General features: G+C 42.5%; 1 protein-coding gene across 14 annotated transcripts in view; it reads right to left on the reverse strand.

The window, feature by feature from the left end:
- CLEC16A (C-type lectin domain containing 16A) overlaps window positions 1-20,116 on the reverse strand; it is a 231,073-nt gene that overhangs the window by 119,595 nt on the left and 91,362 nt on the right. For all 14 annotated transcript variants that reach the window (XM_029576845.1, XM_029576846.1, XM_029576842.1 and 11 more), the window contains 4 exons: window positions 16,936-17,045; window positions 16,526-16,570; window positions 11,488-11,538; window positions 8,513-8,641 (listed from right to left, as the gene is read on the reverse strand). In XM_029576845.1, the coding sequence (XP_029432705.1) occupies window positions 8,513-8,641; window positions 11,488-11,538; window positions 16,526-16,570; window positions 16,936-17,045 (335 nt within the window). The remainder of the gene's footprint in view (window positions 1-8,512; window positions 8,642-11,487; window positions 11,539-16,525; window positions 16,571-16,935; window positions 17,046-20,116) is intronic.

Raw genomic sequence — 20,116 nt, forward strand, 5'->3', positions numbered from 1 at the left:
CTTTAAGGATCCATAAAGATTAATGCTATCCTTTTTTTCAAATGACAAAGTCAAATTTTAATATTTTTATCCAATGTTTTGTAATTTTTATTTTTTTTTAACAGTAATCTCCACCTATGCTTGTGTGTTCTCTGTGGTTTTTACATGATTAACACCAGTTCATTCCATTTCTTCAACTTCTGCTATTTTATTCATCCACAAGTCATGGGAGCAGGGAGTTCTGTTTTCCATATTTAATAACCTCTCTTTTTTCCAAGCATGGCTGGTCTACAAATTGTTTTCGTGGTCAGACCTCTAGAAAGTCAGCTCAGTGCAATAAGTTCCCTAGACAAGCTTAGATTTCTATCATAGTTTCAGTACCTGGGAATTTTAAAAATAAACTTCAGATTTTTAATCAGACAATTTATGGCACCTACATGTCATCTTCTCTGAATTTCTTCAAAGCAACAATCTTGCTGATAAATTATGCCAACGACCACCCCACAGGCCCCACCAGTTTTTGATGTACAATGTAATAAATGCATTCACACAGTCTGCATTGCATCAGTTCCAAAACGTCCTTCATTTCAGATTCTTTCCACAGACAGAAAATAAATTCCAGTAAGTAAGGCATATCAGACAGAGTAAAAAGACTACTGAAATCTAACCCTGTGACCAAGAGCAGCTATATTCTGGAAGCTATCGTAACACTTTGTGTCTCACAGCATGGGCCTCTATAACTTGGTCATTGCAAACTGCTATGTTATATGATTTAAGTAGAGGATAAAATGGACATATAATTTTATGATACTTAGTCAAAAGATTTTTTTTTTTTCCAAAAAGTGGTGAAAGCTAAGGGAATCTTTATAATGAATATAGCTCATACTTCTGTTTCATCACACAGCTGGATGATTCCCTATTCTGAGGATAGGAACATAAGAATTTGTCACACTGGGTCAGACCAAAGGTCCATCAAGCCCAGCATCCTGTTTCCAACAGTGGCCAAGCCAGGTCCCACAAAATAGGGCCAATCCTTGCTCATAACCAGGGTAAGCGGTGGCTTTTCCACTTTTCAGACATGCAAAGTCCTCTCTTCTCCAAGCTGAAGAGCCCTAACCTGTTAAGCCTCTCTTACAAGGGAACCAATCCAGTCCCATAATTCGTTTTTTTTTTTTTTGCCCTTCTCTAGTACTTTCTCTAGTTCCGCTCCATCTTTTTTTGAGATGCCGAGACCAGTACTCAAGGTTTGGCCGCCCCACAAATCTTAACTATGTATTTATTTTGGTATACAGGAGGGGGATTTCTCTTCACGCTATACTAATCTGTGTCCTGACACTTCTTGGCCATTGACTCACAGGGAAAGCTGCAACTGGTTAGCTGAAAAAAAAAAAATGAAATAAATCAGCACAGCAGTTCCCATAGCTACCATCACACTCCACTCAATTCATTTAAACTACTTTCAGGCGTCTTTGGTTTCTAAGAAAACGACTTGTTTCTAAGAACTGAACTCTATTTTTGTAACGTAAGAGTAAGACTAAGTTACTATTATACTGCTTGGAACAAATGTTGATCATGGGATGAGGAAGCGTGTCCTTACCAATCCCTTTTGCTTGTTTAATATTAACAGAGAGCAGTGCAGGGAAATGGATATTAATGGGAGTAAAAGGTCATGACGAATGAATTCTCAAGGGCATTCAGAGCTCTATGAGACCCAGAAGGACTGTGCTATTTCATGTCTTTTACATGCAGAGGACACTTTTGAAAGGAATTTGCCCAGGTAACTAAGGAGTTCCGCACACCAAAAGGTGACTTCCCCTCCGTGCGGTTTCACGGCATGTGCACTTTGCACTGGGGCCCCCGGGGGGGGAGGGGAGAGAGCAGATGTAGGGCCGAGAAGACAAGGATTTCAGCGTTTTGGGGACCTGCTTTGGATGGGCTGAAGAAAAGACCAAGGAAAGAAATAAGTAACTAAAATGGGAAATTCCTGCACATACTTTACCCAGAATCCTTCACGCCCGCTCTAAACCAGGAACAAAGCCCATGGGTGCTTCTACAGCAGCAGGTTCCCGCTTTCAGGACCTTAAACTGCCCCCATAACGTGCAGAGTGACCCCCAACTACTGTATCCAAATAAAGGAGAATGGGCATGCTGACCGTAAGACTAGCTAACTCAGCATTGCTCCAGACCAAGAGTTCAAATCATACCAAAGGCAGTCAATCCCTGCACATGATGGCGGCTTCGCTTGAGAGCCACCTGAGGGCTGGATGAGGCAGAGCCCTCACTCTTATGGTGCTGGTCCGCTCTCTAACCGCTCTGAAGTCGAGTTAAGACCGTGTGTTGAAATTCAGTGCAGTGTTTAACGCACATGCTCCAAAATATTTAACATCTGATACACTAAGCAAAACATATGCTAATGCATCAGGAATTAAAAATGCATGCAAATACAAAGATATCTAGGAGATAATGAGATAATGACCTTCTACATGCAGGCCAACACGGCTTTAGGAAAGGCCACTCTACAGAAACTTTATTACTATCTTGCTTTGATACAGTTTTTCGTGGCTTCGACGCATACACAGACTATATTCTCATTTCGTTAGATATTTCCGCCACGTTCGATACCCTGAATCATCAAATACTCTTATCAGGTTTACAGTCCATAGGTATTCAATCCTCCGTTCTTTCTTGGTTTCAATCATTTCTAACTAATCGTCATTTACACATACAAGTTAATAATCAATGCTCAGACTCATACATTTTATCTACTGGTGTACCACAAGGTTCTTCGCTGTCCCCGATACTTTCAATATATATTTGCTCCCTCTCTGTCACATTCTTACATCATTAAACGTTTACTTCCGAATTTATGCAGACGATATTCAGTTGCTTGTCCCCTATAAAAATTCCTGGTCAGAAACGTTTTCCTTAATATCTTTGGTTCTCTCTACCATTAACACATGGTTAGACCACAACCGTTTAAAACTGAATCCTTCAAAAACTACCATTACTCACCTCTCTTCCATCTCTGAATCCACTTAAGGCTTCCTTCTCATTTAAACTTCAAAGGTACTCTAATCCCTATTAGTACCTCTACTATTAGTTTAGGTATCACAATTAATTCCAACCTTTCTATGGCCAACCATATATCCAATATTACAAAAAAATCCTTTTATAAATTACACTTATTAAAAAGAATGCGACCTTTCCTTTTTCTCAAAGATTATCGTACTGTTTTGCAGTCTCTAATTTTTTCGGGTATGGACTATTGCAATGCCCTACTCTTAGGTTTATCTGACTCTGCTTTATATCCTTTGCAACTAATTCAGAACTCTGCCGCCCGGTTGCTTGCTGGTACCTCACGCCTGTTTGAAGAGAGATAATGACAAAGCGGGAGATAAGTGAGTGTTAATTTTATGAATTAGGGACTAAACTATAGGCTTTCTGAAATAGATAGGTTTTTAGTGATTTTTTAAACTGTTGTGTAGAAGGAGTAAGGCGGAGGAAATCTTGAAGTGAATTCCCTTGAGTTAAAATGTGAGCTCAGCCTATGCAAAAGGCTGTGTGTGCACCATAAACATTCATGCCCTACAACTTTAAACAGCAAAATTGGGTTGCCAGGCAACCAATGAAAGGAGAATAAAACAGCGAAGAACCTTGTGGTACACCAGTAGATAAAATGTATGAGGGGAGGGAAGTTTCAAGCTTTACTGTGCTCAGATTTGCCTGGGCCCGATATTCAAAGCACGTCCAGCACTATTTAGCCGGATCAGCAGGACTTATGGGGCTGAATAGCAGCCGCTGAATATGCGTCCACGTTCAGTGACCGCTGCTAGACTATATAAGTCCCTTATAAGACGCTAGCCGCATAAGTGGGCGTAACAATGGGCAGATCGGGGCAAAGTGAGTTAGCCACACAACTTATGTAGCATAAGTTGTACAGCTCAGCTAACTCTGCCATAAAGCAGGTTAGATTTATATGGCTAAGCGCTCAGTTCCAGCCGTGCCACTGAATATACATCGTAACTTAGCCGGGTAAGTCCTAGCTGGCTAAGAGACTTAACAGGCCAGTTCTGAATACTGACCCCGTCTCTGGGTAACCCAACTACCCCCTGGCAGTAGGCTTTAGGAACAGACTGGTGAGGCAAAAGCAAGCAAACAGAATGCTTCTTGCTGCCGCTTTCTATTGCGACTCTGCTCTCTGCTGCCTTCGTCTGCCACCTCGAAACCATTGGTCCTTACTGCAAAAGCTGCCCTGGGTCGGCACAGGTTGAGAACTGCTGTTTGCCACTCGCTTGGCCTTAGCCCGGATGTCGCGCTGGTACAGGATGAAGGCGTGCTGCCTGTCTAGCTCCAGGGAACATTTATTCGATTTGATTTACATTCTGCCTTGCATCCACTTCAAAGCAGATGGACATTCAGGAACTGTAGGGAGGAACATTAACACAGCACTGTCGGCAGAAAAAGACCAAATGCTCCATCCAATCTGCCCAGCAAGTTTCTTATGGTAATAACTCTGCTCCAAGCAGGCTATCCCCAAACCTTCTGTTAAGGATGGCAATATTTACAATCCAACCCAAGCCAACTGTCAAATCCGTACCAAAATTACTGCTAGCAACATTCCTGATAATTCAGACAATGCTGCTTGAGCAGGCTTTGCTTTTGGAATTGGCCTCTTAGCAGGACTTGTAGGAGTCGTGTGCCGCTGGCAGAGACAATCCATCACGGTGATGGGATGCGCCCCATGAAATCTGCCAGGGGTGCGCTACTCAGGGTAGCTGCAAGTTCTCATCAGTCTGCTCCACAGGGGGGAGAAAGGAAGTGGTGGGCAGATAGGGGCACAAAAGGAGCCAGGGGAAGGCAGACATAGGTCTAAAGTGTCTTGCTGTCTCAGCGCTGTGGCTCTTACCCCACCCGTCTTTCCCTCCTAGGGAAAGGTGCTTCAGGCAGGGTACTAAATCTACGGCTGAGGAGGAAAGGGAAGATTTATAAGCACAAAGCACTTTTTGTACGCATAAATCTGGGGGTACAGGTCCCCAGCACAACAACTCCTGATCAGCCCCATACACAAACACTAGCGCTAGAAAAAAACGTTTCTCCAGCACGGTCCAGGAGAAACATTTTCAGTGCTAAGCAAACAGGAGATCCGCCCGCTCACCTCTCTGCACTGGGGGGCAATAGTTAATGCCTTCACCAACATGGGATTTCCATAAGAGAGCATTAACCTGTAAGCACGCTGCCATGCGCACAATACTCCCTGCTCTACTGGCAGTAACGTTTGCATACAAAAAAGCAGGTAAAGGTCTGCACTCTACCGAGTGTATCTTACTACATCGGCCCCTCCTGTTTCCAATGCAAATTCGATTGGCATCTGTGCAGAGAGTTAGGTGCTTGCCCTACTCATTATAGCCAACATGACGAAATGACAAACTGCAGGAAGTACTCTAAATCAGAAAACTGGCAAGAAGCAACTCTTCTTGTAATACACTTATCTTTTCTGAAACCCCAACATAAAGTCATGCCAACTACACATCTCCAGGGAAACATATTTAACTGATTCCCGTTATCATTGATTTTTTTTTTTCTTTGTCAATTCTGTTCCAAAACTGATCTCTCTTATAGTTAATGGTTTGCAGAATGAAGCAGCATTACAAAACGAATGGGTCACAAGCTTTTCTAGTACAAATGGGAAAAGAATCTGTATTAAAATTAAGAGCCGTACATCAGCAAGTTTGCTCCATTTCCTAAACCTGCACCCTTTGCTGCCTCTTTAGGAGAGAAACTGGGACAGTTCTATATTCTGATAAAGCTAGCAAACAATGTGTGGTCAAAATAACATCTTTTGTCGCTAAAATATTTCTGGCATTTCATGGAAACATTTAACAGAATCAAAACTGTGTGTGGGCGGGCCCTGCAGGTTCCCCTGGACCCAGATGTCAGATTAAAGCTGACAGGATAAGGCGCGCACAGGTAAAAAGGGCTGCTCTCTTCTGGACTGCGGGAGGGACAGGGAGCGAACCACGCAAAGTTTGCTTGGGCGTGCCATGAGGATTGAGCGAAAAAAAAAAAAAAAAAAAAAAAGTGTGCCACGAAATAAAGGTGGCCGAGGAGCACTGCGCTACAGCATAGCGTGCAGGTAACAGAAAATCTGATCTCCAGCTTGTCAAAAATTAGGGGAAATGTCAAACTAGCAAAGGGTGCAAGTACAGCATGGCAACAGATGACGAAGCAGCAAAACATGTATCTCCTCTCCTCATCTTTTGATTTTGTGTTTTATTTCTGTTTTAGTAAGACTGGTTATAAGAATTGAATTCTTTGAAAAAAAAAAGTTAAAAAGCTCAATATTCAAAAAGATTTGTCCTTTCAACTTTTCAAAATTAGCCAGACAAACCCAGAGTTTTCAAATTTCCTGCCCCACTAAACAGATATCTTTTACCTAGGGAAGTCATCACTCGGGTAAAATTCACCCAGATAAAGAGAGACAGGATGGAGAGGGGGACGTTCATCATTTAATATGCTAATATGTATCTGGGTAGCGAAGATATTTCAGCACCATCTGGGGAAGCCTGGTGGGGAAATCACTGTCCTAATGTTACTTGTGTCACTTTAGCTGGGCGTATTCAGCTGCAACCTTCTCCCGGCCACTGATAATAATAATAATATCGATATTATTAAAGGGGCTCAGATTCAAAGTGTGATACTTGTGCTACACGCTCTTCCGGGACTACTGCCCTTAACCAGGTAAATTCTACCCAAGTAATGACTTACCCAGACAAAATTTATCTGCACACAGTGGTGAGAAGTTTAAAACTCTGGGTTTGTCCTGGTAACTCGAAAAGTTACCAGGACAAACCTCTTTGACTAGACCACAACATTTTTAAAGTTACAGGGGCTTTTTAACTTTTGGGTTTTTTGTTTTTTTTTTAACAAACAATTCAACTTCTACCCTCAGTCTGACTAAAACAGAAAAACAACAGATGAGATTTGACAGTCACTGTCTGCAACAAACCATTGCTTAGGGCATCAAGTCCTATATGTCTTCTACATGTACATTTTAGGAGACTCTCGTATAGTGATGCCAACTTGTGTGCTGCATTTCATTCCATGCCTGCGCTTCCTTCTGTCTCTCCAGCTTGTTTGACTGCTCGGCGGTTATTCTGCCCGTCAACCACATTTCTAAAAAGAAACCCCAAGCCATGCTGGAAGATCTAACTTCTGCCAGTGCAATGTAATTTAATTTTAGCTGCTATACGACATATTCTGAATGGCTGCCTTCCTTTATATATTATGTGCAATATGAATGGGAACTTAAAGTACTTTTTAGTTTGAATCTGTTGTATGTTTTTATGTATTTTCAATATTTATGTTTTGAAGTTAAGGAAATAATGTATTTTTATTGTATATTACTGTTTTTTACTTAAATGTTTTTAGGTATCTTGGAGGCTGTGTACTGTATTAATAGTTTCGGTTTGTTTGGAATGCAACTGATGTTTCTGAGAAAAGTGTAGTTCATGTTGAGCAAAATGTACTCTTTCGAGGCCCTGTAATTAAGAACTCAAAACATGGCTCTTCAGACAAGCTTTCAAAGACGGAATTGGCTAATCACACATGACATAACTAACAACCAACCACTGTCTGTTAAATAATTACGCTGACGAGTCCATTACAGATAACGTTTATTCATTAGTTAATCGCAGGCTTAATTGGCGTCGATATTTGAAGTTGGCTATAAACAACTCGGTACCCGTGTAATCCAACTATAGCCTTTACCTACCCCGTTACACTGTTTTTTTCCAGCTATTACTTAAATCGGAATATATGCCATAACTTGTCTCACAATGTTATATAAGTTGATATGTTATATAAATTTTATATAAGTTACATAAGTTGATCCATATCTTGTTTTTCCTTAACCTTGTAATTTACTATGGATATCAGTTGCTTCCTTAATTGTAATATGTTGTTTGACCTATAAACCGGAGTGAAGGCATCTAGCTAAACTTCGGTATGTAAAAGCAAATAAATAAAACAAATAAATAAAAATAAATAAATGTATATTTTTGGAAAGTGTAGTCTATAAATGAATCAAATCAAATCACATTTTGGAATTCTTTAATGTTCTCCTATAAGTCTCTTGCATGAAAGCAACCAAGTTGAGAATAGCATCCCAAATTGCACAAGGGAAAATACTTGACTAGTTCAATCCCATGCACAATGTCATGACTGAGGAAAAAATGTTAAATAAGTACTCAACATTTTACAAAAAAGCAATAACTATATGTTCGTAATAATATATTTGTAATAAGTTTTAGCATAATTTATTATACAGAAAATTGCTCATGAGTTTAACAAGCTATTCCTCTTGGATCACATTAGCATAAGCTAAACTGAAATGTAAACCAACACAGTTCATTACTGCAACATAAATTGTTCTGCGCTTGCTACTGGATCAATGCAGTGTGTGTGTGAAACAATGAATCTTCCCCATGGAAGGGGAAGCCAGCGGATAGCCAATCTGAGCCTGCCTTGTACTCACCCTGCGTGTTCTTTCCACGTCTCCACACGGCAACCTCTTCACAAAATCAATACCAGTTAGAGGCGTTCCAGTTGGAGGGAGCAGGATGGACGCATCCATCATTAAGTACTCCACATTCAAGGGTTTGCTCTGAGAAAGAATGACATCATTACTTCAGCCATTAAAGAAAGAAAAAAAAACAATGCCCAATGTCTGAAAAGAAACAGGCATCTGACTGTGCTTTAAATGTCAAGGTACTTAAAAGGTATTGCAAGGGAAATGCCAAACCCAGAATAAAAATACTCACCCTTTACCATGATTATACAATGAAATCGTGCAGCTTCTGGAAGACGACAGGATCCAAGGCAGCATGGTTTTACCAGAGATAGGCCTCGTCAGACAAATCTAATCTATTCTTTGACTGGGTGGCCAGAGTTAGATCAAGGGATAGTGCAAGATCAAGTATGCTTGGATTTTAGCAAGGCTTTTGACATGGTTCCACATAGGCGACTTCTAAACCAACTGAGAGCCCTACATACAGGCCTTAAAGTGACTGACTGGGTTAAAAACTGGTTGAGTGAGAGGCAAAAAAAGGTAGTGGTAAACAGTTTATTTTGAGGAAAAGGGTGCTACCAGTGGTGTACTGCGGGGATCAGTTCTTAGTCCAGTTCTATTTAACATTTTTGCAAGAGATATTGCCGATGAGCTATCAGGAAAGGTTTGCTTTCATATGGATGATACCAAAATCTGCAACAGGGCAGACACCCCAGAAGGTGTGGAAAACATAAGGAGGAATCTAGTAAAGCTTGAGGAATAAAAGTCTGGCAGCTAAGATTTAATGGTAAAAAAAAAAATAATGCAGGGTCATGCGTTTGGGTTGAGAAACCCAAGGAACCAGTACAGACGCAGGATCTGGGGATGATCATATCTGATGACCTTGAGAAGGCCAAAAACGTGGATAAGGCGATAGCAAAAGCCAGAAGGATGCTTGGGTGCATAGGGAGAGAAATAGCCGGCAGGAAAGGGAAGGTGACGTTGCCTCTGTATAAGACGGAGGACTGTGCATAATCCTGAAGACTGCACTTTCTAGGGCGGCAGTGACTAAAATGGTCAATGGTCTTCACAATAAAGCAAACAGAGAGTGACTTAAAGATCCAACCATGTATACACTGAAGAAAGGGGGAGATAGGACTGACATTTAAATAACAAAGGAGGTGGGCTTCTTCTCAATGGCATTTTCTTATGTTCTTATGTAGACCATGTGTCTACATTTCTTGATTATGCAGGGACAGGCAACAGATAATGATGGGTTAGGCAAAGAAGCAGAAAGCAGTCCATAATGAAAAGCTAACTACGTAGCATTTTACCAGGAAAATAATTCTTTCACTAATATAAGATGGCTAGGCAGGTGCAGGTGCAGTTCCTTTCTGTAGTACTTAAACAGCTGGTTTATGAAGAACATGTCCACAAAGCGCCATTGTTTTAAGAATTTCAGAACGTAACATGAGATGGGCCACGCTGGCTCAAACCAATGATCCACTGCACCCAGCATCCTGCCTCCAACAGTGGCCACTGCAGATCACTTGGAAATAGCCAGCAGATCCTAGTGGAGAAATCACATCCCTACACCTCACTCACAGAAGCTGGAGGTGATGATTCCCAGATTTACATAGCTAATAACTCTTAATGGACCTGACGTCCAAACTTTTTTTTTTTTTTTTTAAACTTAAGTTACATCATCAACCTTGACCCCTTCCTCTGACAACAAATTATATGGCTTAATTTTGCAGTATCTGAAGAAAAGCTTTATTGAATTTGTTTTAAATCTGCCACCAGTTAGTTTCTTAGTGTTTCCTCAAGACCTAGAATCAATCAAAAAGGTAAATAACCACGTCCTATTAACTCTGTGTGCACCATTCATGATTTTATAAATGTCTACCATATCCCAACCTCACTTATCTCTTTACCATTCCAGCCCCTTGATCATTTCGGCTGCCCTTACCTGTACCTTTTCTAGTTTCGCTATATCGTAGAGATGGGGTCACCCAAACTATATACAGTACTCAAGGTGTGCTCGCACCAGGGATCAACACATAGTTTTCTATTCCTTTCCAAATAAGTTCCAATATTTTATTAGTTTATTTGATCACTGCCGCACACCGAGCTGAAGATTTCACTGTCCCCGATGACTCCCAGGTCCTTTTCCAGAGCATTATCTCCTAATGTGGAGCCCGGCATTATGCAAATAATTAGCATTTCTTTTCCCTATATGCAACACTTTGCATCTGTTTACCGCTGCCATTTAGATGCCCAGTTCCCCAACCTCAAAAAAGTCCTCCTGCAAATAACGCACACTGGGCTTGCTTCTCTGACATGTTGCAAAAAAACAAAAACAAACCTATCGACATGAAATCTTTCTTCAGGAAAAAAGAGAGACACCTGGAAGAGATTAAAAAAAAAAAAAAAGTAACCGGGGGCCTGCGCAACGCTCCATTTCCCGCTGAAAATTTTAAGGGGAGAGAGAGGGAGGTTGGAATCTGTAGACCCCTGAAGAAGAAAATACAACTTAACTTGAGGAAGGGGTGAAAAAAACTTGACTAAGGAATTAAGAGGGTAAAATAAAAGAATTTGGCCGAGGCCAAGAGGAGAATTAACAGCAACGCTAAAGAAAACCCATTGAGACTGCTGAATGCATCTGATGGGGGGTGGTGGGGGGACAGCTGCAGGGCCGGAACAGCACAGGAAGTCCCGAGCATGTGCAATAAAGACTTTTTGGTCGACCGGAAGGTTCCCGAGCGATCACATGACCCGCATGGGGTCATGTGATCGCCCTTCAGAGACAAATCAATCCCAGTATAATGCAGCTTCAATCAGCTTCATTTTTCCAGCTGAATTAAGGATTTCAAATAAAACAACATTTGTCTTTTGTTTCTGCATTAGGATTTCTCAAAAAAGTGATTGCGACATCAGCATATTTCATTCTTTTAGACACTTACTGTCATAGCCCGGTATTCATCTTCAAACATATCCAGAAAAATCTCTTCTCCCTAAAGACAAGACAAAAACAACCTCCTTGGTTCAGCTGTATTACCTTTTTAATTATAATTCCTGGATCACTTAAAACCATCTGGTATTCATTCCACATTTCTCGGAAATGGATGGTAACGTAAAAGAAGCTTATGTTTTCAAGCTCCTCTTTCATTAATCAAAACTCTTTTAGAATAATTCTCTTAATTCTCTTAACCAGAACTGAAGCAGAGATGTCTTATCCCCTCTTGCTAGGAGTTATGTGGAGCAAGCTCACAGCAACCCAAGAAAATGACTGCAGAGAGAGACACACAAATGGCCCATTTAGGCTAGCCGGCGAGATTTTTCCGGGGTTGTAACTGCTGCTCTGTGCAGGTTTACCCTCACACTTTCGGTTTAAGGGCCTCACTTACTAAGCGTTCTTCCCCCGGAGACGCAGAATGAGAGAAAAGCCTTCCTAAATCAGGCTCTAAGGGGGTCATTTTTTCAAATAGCTATGGGCCTTTATCGTGGGCGTTACCGCGCGCACGCGATAACTACCGCATCGCAATGTTAAAATGTAAATGAGGGGAAAGGGGAGGGGTTTGGGCGGGGTTTAGTAAAATGAGGGGGCCGGTAGCGCTACAGGCGACGTATTGCGCATTGTCGCCGGCGGTAGCGCCGGGAATGCCTGCACCTTTTCTACTGGCGCTACGGGAGTGAAAGTGCTCAGCGAGCATGCGATACCACACCACCACGACGCGGTCGGCTGCACACTACCACCCACCCGCCCCTTTTTTGGCCACGGGCGATCATTTGGCTATAATTATTGCGAACTGATAAATCTAGGCCTTAGTTTGTAACTGCCTCTCCGTGTATGTTGCCCCCCCCCCCCCCCCCAGGGCTTCGTTACCATCCTAGGGATCCCTTTGTGTTTATTCCATGACTTCTTGAATCCCAGGATTTTTTTTTTCTCCACCACTTTCACTGGTAGCCATCACCCTTTATGTGGAAAAAAAAAAAACATTTTCTGACCTTGGTCCTGAATCTTACCCTCTCGGAGCTTCATATCGTGCTCCCTAGGTTCCAGAACTTACTTTCCACTGAAAAAAAAAGGTTTGCCTCTTGGGCATTACTAATACCTTTCAGGTATGTATCTTATCCATCCCCTGACTCTCCTCTCCTCTAGGGTATACCTTTTTAGATCCTCAGGTGCTAAGGCTTCTGATGCAGACCCCTTTCACTGAATTGCCCTTAGCCTCTCTCTCTCCTTTCTGAGATGTGCTCTGCAGAACTGTGCACGGTGGTCCGGGTGGGGCCACTTCCTTTTTTCCTGCCGGCTATGCCTCTCTCTAGACATCCCAGCACTCTTCTGGTTCTAGACACCACCTTGTCACACTGCAGTCTCTCTCCTGGTCGGTGCATAAGGAATAGGACTGAATGCTTTAATCCTACTGAATTTAATGTGCACGTTTAAAAGAAATGAAGTGGAAGGGTAATTTTCCCCTCAAAAAGCCTTTGCAAAATACTTTTCTTCTTGGCCTTACTCAAATCCTTCCTATAACAAATAAACATAGCTTCCCAGTCAATCTCCTGGGCACATATTGCTTTTGCCACACACCACCCTGAGTAATTAAGTCCCACCCATCTAAACTACAAAGGTCACATCGCTGCCTAAGTCCCTCAGCACCCCCAGCATTTCAGACCCCTAGCTGAAGCCATTTCCAATTTATACGATGGGGGGAGGGGAGGGGAACATACCCACAGCCACACAAACCACTATACAAACAGACAGTGAAATGATCTCATAAGTTCTCTTTGGACAGAACCGAGGCTAAAAATAGGAAGGCAACAAGTTGGCCAAGTGCTTAGCGGTTTGACTGCCATCCGGGCATGTAGGTTTAGCTCCTGACTCAGAAGTCTGCTCCTAGAATTAGCTGGCGTGCCACGTACTTCTTACTAGCAGTCACAGCCTACTGAGGAGTGTTAAACGGACCTTCACCTTACAAAGACATCAATTAACACTTGCCTAATTAATACTTGGTTCATTTTGGAGTTTCATTACCTGGACAAGGGACGTGGTATACCTACAGCAGGCAAGCCATCACATTCAGGGTGAATCTTAATATCCTGGAGCTCCAAAAGCAGGAGACATGGGAACTTGCAGCCGTTGTCATGTAACTGAACGTCGACAGAGTGTCTCAATATTTAGCTAGCAGAGGTGAAATCTGGCCTCTCTCAGTTCTTTTTTTTCTTTGTAAACAGTCTCTTCTCCATCTTTCCCTTTCAGCGAGGATAAACTGGTGTTTTCTTTTAATTAGAAAGCAGTGTCCCCTTTGCTTCGCCACGGTCTTGTGGATAAGCATCTGGATAGTTTCTACTTTTGGTCAACTACTGGGATGGGCAGCTTAGCTGTCCTTAGACTAAAATCCCGTAGCACTTCAGTGGAATTGCTGGGTTCTGCCATTCAGGGTCCACCCACCAAATGGGCTACCACAGCAATGTCATGGATAAAGCGCAGCCTGTATCTAGGCTGACTAACGGCAAATTATTAAGTGGTCACGCAGAAAAATCACATTCTGTGAAAAATCATCCTTAAAATATTCTTTTCTAGCTTGTCCAACGTGTTGTAATAATGGATATCTTTTAACATTCCCCAGAAAGGAGTGATTAATTCTGACCGCTATAAACACAATCACACCAGAGCAATGAGAAGGCTGGAAAAAATGATATCACCTCTATTATTTTTCCCTACGCTTCCCAGTTTACTTTAACTCTTTACCAAAATCATCAGTACCTCTCCTACATATCTTGCATGGTACAGTGCTGATCAGCATGTGAATGTGCCCGAGCGGGCTCACCGAACTGGATCAAGTTAAATCAAAGTGGTTTCTTTCTATTTTTCTTAGTCAGCCTGGATCTGTTTAACTTTTCTGCCAAAGGTTTCTCCAAAATAAATGTGCACAGCATATGTGACATCTCTACTAGTCTGAAAGCAAGCACATGTGTCTGAGAGGAGGTTTACAGCAGGAGTGGCCGACTGGCAGCTCACTGAAAGTGAAAACGCAACCCTTTGAACGCCGGCAGTCAGCGAGGAAACAGCGTCATCATCTGCCCAGAAGAGAGCTGCTGTTGCTGCATGAGTGGTTAGATGGCTATCTTTAGCCTTAACCAGCTATATTCAAAAGAATATAGCCCGTCAGGTGGCAAAGTGCAGATCACAGGCCTACTGGCACTACCACAACCCCCCCTTCCTCTCTCCCACCCTAGTTCCAAAAAGCCTGCAGCCTCCCTAAAACCCTCTCCCTCTAATTTTTTTTTTACAAAGGCGGGGCCAGGCTCAGTCCCTCCACCCTCCCCCCGCTCCCAGATCCAGTATACATTTTTTTTTTGTTTTAACAATTTTTAACTCTCCAGGGCCCTTCCCTCCCCCAGCCCTTATCCTCCCACATTCCCGGTACCTTCATTTTAAGTTAGCCTGGGTTGCGTCAGCGTCTTCTGTCCTTCTATTATTTTAAAAATTAGATGGAGGGGTATTAGGGAGGCTGCAGGCCCCGCAAGGCTGAGCCTTTGGAGCTAGGGCGGGAGGGACTAGGCCCACGATCATTTTACTTATTTTTTCAAATTCTGCACTTCGCCACTTAATCAGATCTACTCTTTTGAATATAGATGGTTAAGGCTAAAGATATCCGGGAACACATTCCCAAAAATCTTTAGACCTGCTCTTAGGCAGATCTAGAGTTAGCTGAATAACTTCAAATAATGGAGTTAGCCAGATAAGTTATTAGGCTAATTTAACCCTGCCCCAGAATGCCCCCTAACATATCCCTTGCTTATTCAGCTAAATCTTAACCAGATAATGACTTTTCCGGGTATTTTTCAGCCAGAGAAGCAAGGGAAATGTTAAAAACTAGTCATTTAGAGGGATAACCTGTGAATTATCCCTCTAAATGGCTTTCAATATTGACCTCTATCAGTCTTTCATTCTAAAACAAATGTTAAGGAATGAAGAACATAAGGCTTGCCATACTGGGTCAGACCAAGGGTCCATCAAGCCCAGCATCCTGCCTCCAACAGTGGCCAATCCAGGCCACAAGAACCTGGCAGGATCCCAAAGGGCAGGGGGGATTCCATGCTTCTTATCCCAGGGACAAGCAATGGAGATCCCCATGTCCACCTTAATAATTGTTTATGGACTTTTCCTCCAGGAACTTAAACGCAGCTACACTAATACCTTTCACCACATCCTCTGGAAATGAATTCCAGAGCTTAATTATGCATTGAGTAAAAAAAATATTTTCTCATTAATTTTAAATGTATCACCTAGTAACCTCATTGTGTGTCTCCTAGTCTTTGTACTCTTTAAAAGAGTAAATAACCGACTAACATTTACTTGTTCCATTCCACTCGTGATTTTAAGGACCTCTATCATATCCCCCCTCAGCCGTCTCTTCTCCAAGCTGAAAAGTCCTAACCTCTTTAGTCTTTCCTCATAGGGGAATTGTTCCGTCCCCTTTATCATTTTTGTCGCCCTTCTCTACACCTTTTCTAATTCTGCGATATCTGTTTTCAGATGTGGTGACCAGAACGGCACACATTGGTCAAAGAAAGGTGGATCTATATACAGCAACAACCAACAAGGACTGAATTATTTAGTCTGGGTGGGCAGGTGGGCATGGGTGTAGCTTGCTTATTGCGGCGGTTGCTACCCTAACTAATTGGGCTAGATATTTCACTTAGATGCAGCTCCAACACTGCTCTCTACATTAATGGTGGGGATAGAAGGGAAATAGAACCAAAAGGTTACTAAGAGCCAAGAGTAACAGATAAGTATGAGAAAAAAAAAAAAAGTGTGAAGCTTGCTGGGCAGACTGGATGGACCGTTTGGTCTTCTTCTGTCGTCATTTCTATGTTTCTATCAGGTTGCACCATGGAGTGATGCAGAGGCATTATGATATTCTCTGTTTTATTCTCCATTCCTTTCCTACTAATTCCTAATTGAAATGAAAGTCCGTGACAGACCAATACCTTGTAAAACCGACGTAGAAGGTGAACACTTTCTTCTCTTGCACCCTGAAGAAAAACAGGAAACAAAACAAATGAGGTGCTGATTAATATTTAGTTGTTTTACTGACAGAGAAAAACATGGTTATATGTGGTTTCAGGCTGACAGTGTGTCTTGTATTCTCGTCTATTCAAGGAACCTTCATCTGCATTCTGGCCCATGGGAAAGAAAAAAAAAAAAATCAAAGGGCTCTTTGTTTTGTAAATCATATCAGTTCTTGGGAAATGATTTGCACTGGTGACACTCTGAGATGAGGCAATTAATTAATCGCTCCAAGAATATCATACTGGAATCGGACAAGAGACAGTCTTTATCACACAGCAGAATATCATTAAATTACAAAGAAAAAAAAAGGTCTGAATAAAATTCTTACTTCCAGGCAGGCAAGATGGACATCTTTTATAATACAGCCACTGCTAGACAACACCAGTTGCTTTAACAGTAGGCAGTCAAGTTCCAAGGTTGCCAATCGGACTTTTCCATCTACAAAAAAGAAAATGTGCACAATAAACAAATCAATTTGGATTTTACATAGATTTCACTACTTGCTTTTCCAAATCCAAGCGGAAGTCAGATTAAGATCAGGTACAAAATTATACTTTAAGGCAATGGAGGTGAAGTGGCTTGCCCAGGGTCACAAGGAACATCGGTGGGTGAATCAAGCTCTGAACCCTGATTCTCAGGCCACTGCTCTAACTCCTAGGATGCTCCTCCACTCCTGTTTCCATTTACAGCAGCTTGGCTGCAGCGTCTCCTTTCTATCCCATGTATACGTAAGGGAGGATAGGTTACTATACGATTCTGCTATCTGACATTATATTAGGATTGGTACATTCCATATGTGCAGAAATTAATTGTGAAGACAATTTTCAAAGCCAATTATCTGGGTAAAATGGGCTGGCTCAAAATTATTCTCCTCAGAAAGCTAAAAAGTATGAATACGGTTCACAACATGTATGCTTTTAGCTACGTTAAAACACAGCATTCCTGAAGGAAGCTTTAGGTCGGGGGAGTAAAACAATCACACAGAATGACATTTTGAAATCTGCGCATGCACTCTCACCCCCTTCCCCCCTCTCCCATTCTGCTGTGTGCAAAGTGTGCAGGGGCTTTTGTATCTCTTACCCATGTAAGCGAATCCTCAAAGAGAAACAAGGCATATATTTTTTCTTTGAAAATTGCCTACCAGGTTGGCAAGTATGCAAGTATCTGTGGACTTTGCATCTAGGCGGTCTACTAAAAATTGCCCTCTTTTATGGCACAAAGCAAAGAGTACAAGAGTAATTTCAGCCAAAACACTGGACACCAGTCAATATTATGCAATATATCTTGCAAATATAACAGCAAACTAAGGGTCTCATTTACTAAGCAAGCATCTTTCCCATAGAGTTTGACCCAGATTCTGGGTTTGGAGACCCAACTCCAGATCACTGGAAAGCACTCAGGATCTCTAGGTCCTAAAAACTTTTCTTCCCCCCTTCCCAGCACAGCTGCCTTTATCCACCAGTATGGGCTGCGCACTGGGAGCCAGGAAGAAGCTTCTCTCAGCTGCTGCGCTTTCCCCGCCTCCCACTGCCCATTGCTTCATTCCGCTGATCAGAAGCAATCAGCAGCGAGAGGCAGAGAAGTAGAAGCTGTGCTCTGCCGGGAAGCACTTTCTCCCCAACACGGTCCAAGGGGATAAAGCAGGAAGAGAGTGAGATGAGAGAGCATGAGCCTGTGTATGTGTGCTGGGAGGGCAGGGCGCAGGAAACACACAATGGGAAGAGAGTGTGAGAGAGAGTGAGTGTGTGTGTGAGGGGGGTGCGGGTTTGTCAGCAAGGGAGAGACAGCAACAACAAGTATGGAGTGGCTGTAAGAGAAGAGAGCCAGAGCACGTACATGTCAGGTTATTGGGGCCACCTGCACCTAAGCTTTTCCAGTCCAGGAGTCCACAATTGAGCTTTATTTTAGTATCTGCACTAGACTGCTTTCTATCGTGGAAGCTGCGGAATATAAGACTTTCTTAAATAAAATAAGAGTATATACTTAAAGCAAAATGTACATGTCCTGGCTTACACATTATGTATCAAGTTACAGGGATTCAGGTTCAAGAGAATCACAAGGCAAACTGTTCAGTTCAGTTCAGGTCCAGGTTAGACAATTAACACAGATGTTCAGGGCTATCTGCAACTGTAAGGTGAAGAACTATCTACAGAAATACGAAAGACGCAGGCCTCCTCTGGTCCCCCAAAGCTTGGCCCTCAGCCCTCGAACAGCCAAGGCACAATCTTGTTCCTGAGGACCAATCTGGATGATCAGGGGCGCGGCTGCAGAGCTGGGCTTGGAAGAGTAAGCACGTCTTTCCTGGACGGATCAGTTTCTGCTCAAAGGAGCCACATCATAAGAACATAATTTCATAAGAACATGCCATACCGGGTCAAGCCAAGAGTCCATCAGGCCCGGCATCCTGTTTCCAACAGTGGCCAATCCAGGCCATGAGTACCCGGCAGGATCCCAAGGGGCAGACAGATTCCAAGCTGCTTATCCCATGAATAAGCAGTGGATTTCTGCAACTCTACCTTAATAATGGTTAATGGCTCATGGCTCAGAGACCAAGCTCCAGACCCCAAGCAGAGCAGCTCCCCTGGTTCAAAACCTCAGAGCAGTCCTAAACTGCTGTTTAACCTCAAGCTAGCAGGCCCAATCCCCCACAATAAGTAAAAATGATATCAGGGTTAGCATCCAACGGCCCCCTCAAAAAAATAAAATAAGTTGCAGAGCACAGAGACCAAAGGAGCTCCCTGTCCCTATCCCCCCCCCCACATACTGACATTGCCACTCAGGCTCCAGGCCCCCTCCTAACTCCCAACCTATCTCTCCACTAATCCCCAAACCCTATCCTACTCCACCCAGAACCCCCAAAAGCTGCTACAAGCGTTGTACATTCATTTTAGATATAGGAAGGAATCTACATATTACAGTTTCAGCCAGGAGTAAAGAAATCCTGGATGCCCTGCAGTGAGCATTCTTTGGTCAACTAGTTGAAGAAACCACTCGGGAAAGGATCTACCGGATCTGATACTGACAAATTAAAGCAGAAAATTTAGGATCTATGGATTACTATATGATGATGTGGCTCAATATTAGACGCAGACCCGAACCATACTGTAAGAAGAGCACTTTTTTTTGAGGCTGCCTTCAAAGCTTAACCACTTCTTTACAATAAATGCACATTCCAGAGACTCTAGTCAAGGCAAACCTCCATGACAAACAACACTGTAAGGTTCATATAGCATGGACTTTCTTTTAAATGTATCTGCACAGTCCTGTGTATGCGTAGAGATGCTTTAGAAATGATAAGTAATAGTAGTAGTCCTGGACTTCTGGAGTGCTGACTTCAAGATGAAGAGTGATTGTGTACAGAAGGTGTTTTCAAACTGGTCCTGGAGTATCCCCTAGCCAGTCTGGTTGTCAGGATATCCACAACGAATATGCATGAGATAAGTTTGCATACATCGTCTCCACTGTCGGCAGATCTATCTCATGCATAATTATTGTGGATATCCTGCCTA

Source organism: Rhinatrema bivittatum, chromosome 14 (assembly GCF_901001135.1).
Source record: "Rhinatrema bivittatum chromosome 14, aRhiBiv1.1, whole genome shotgun sequence".
Classification (NCBI taxonomy): domain Eukaryota; kingdom Metazoa; phylum Chordata; class Amphibia; order Gymnophiona; family Rhinatrematidae; genus Rhinatrema; species Rhinatrema bivittatum.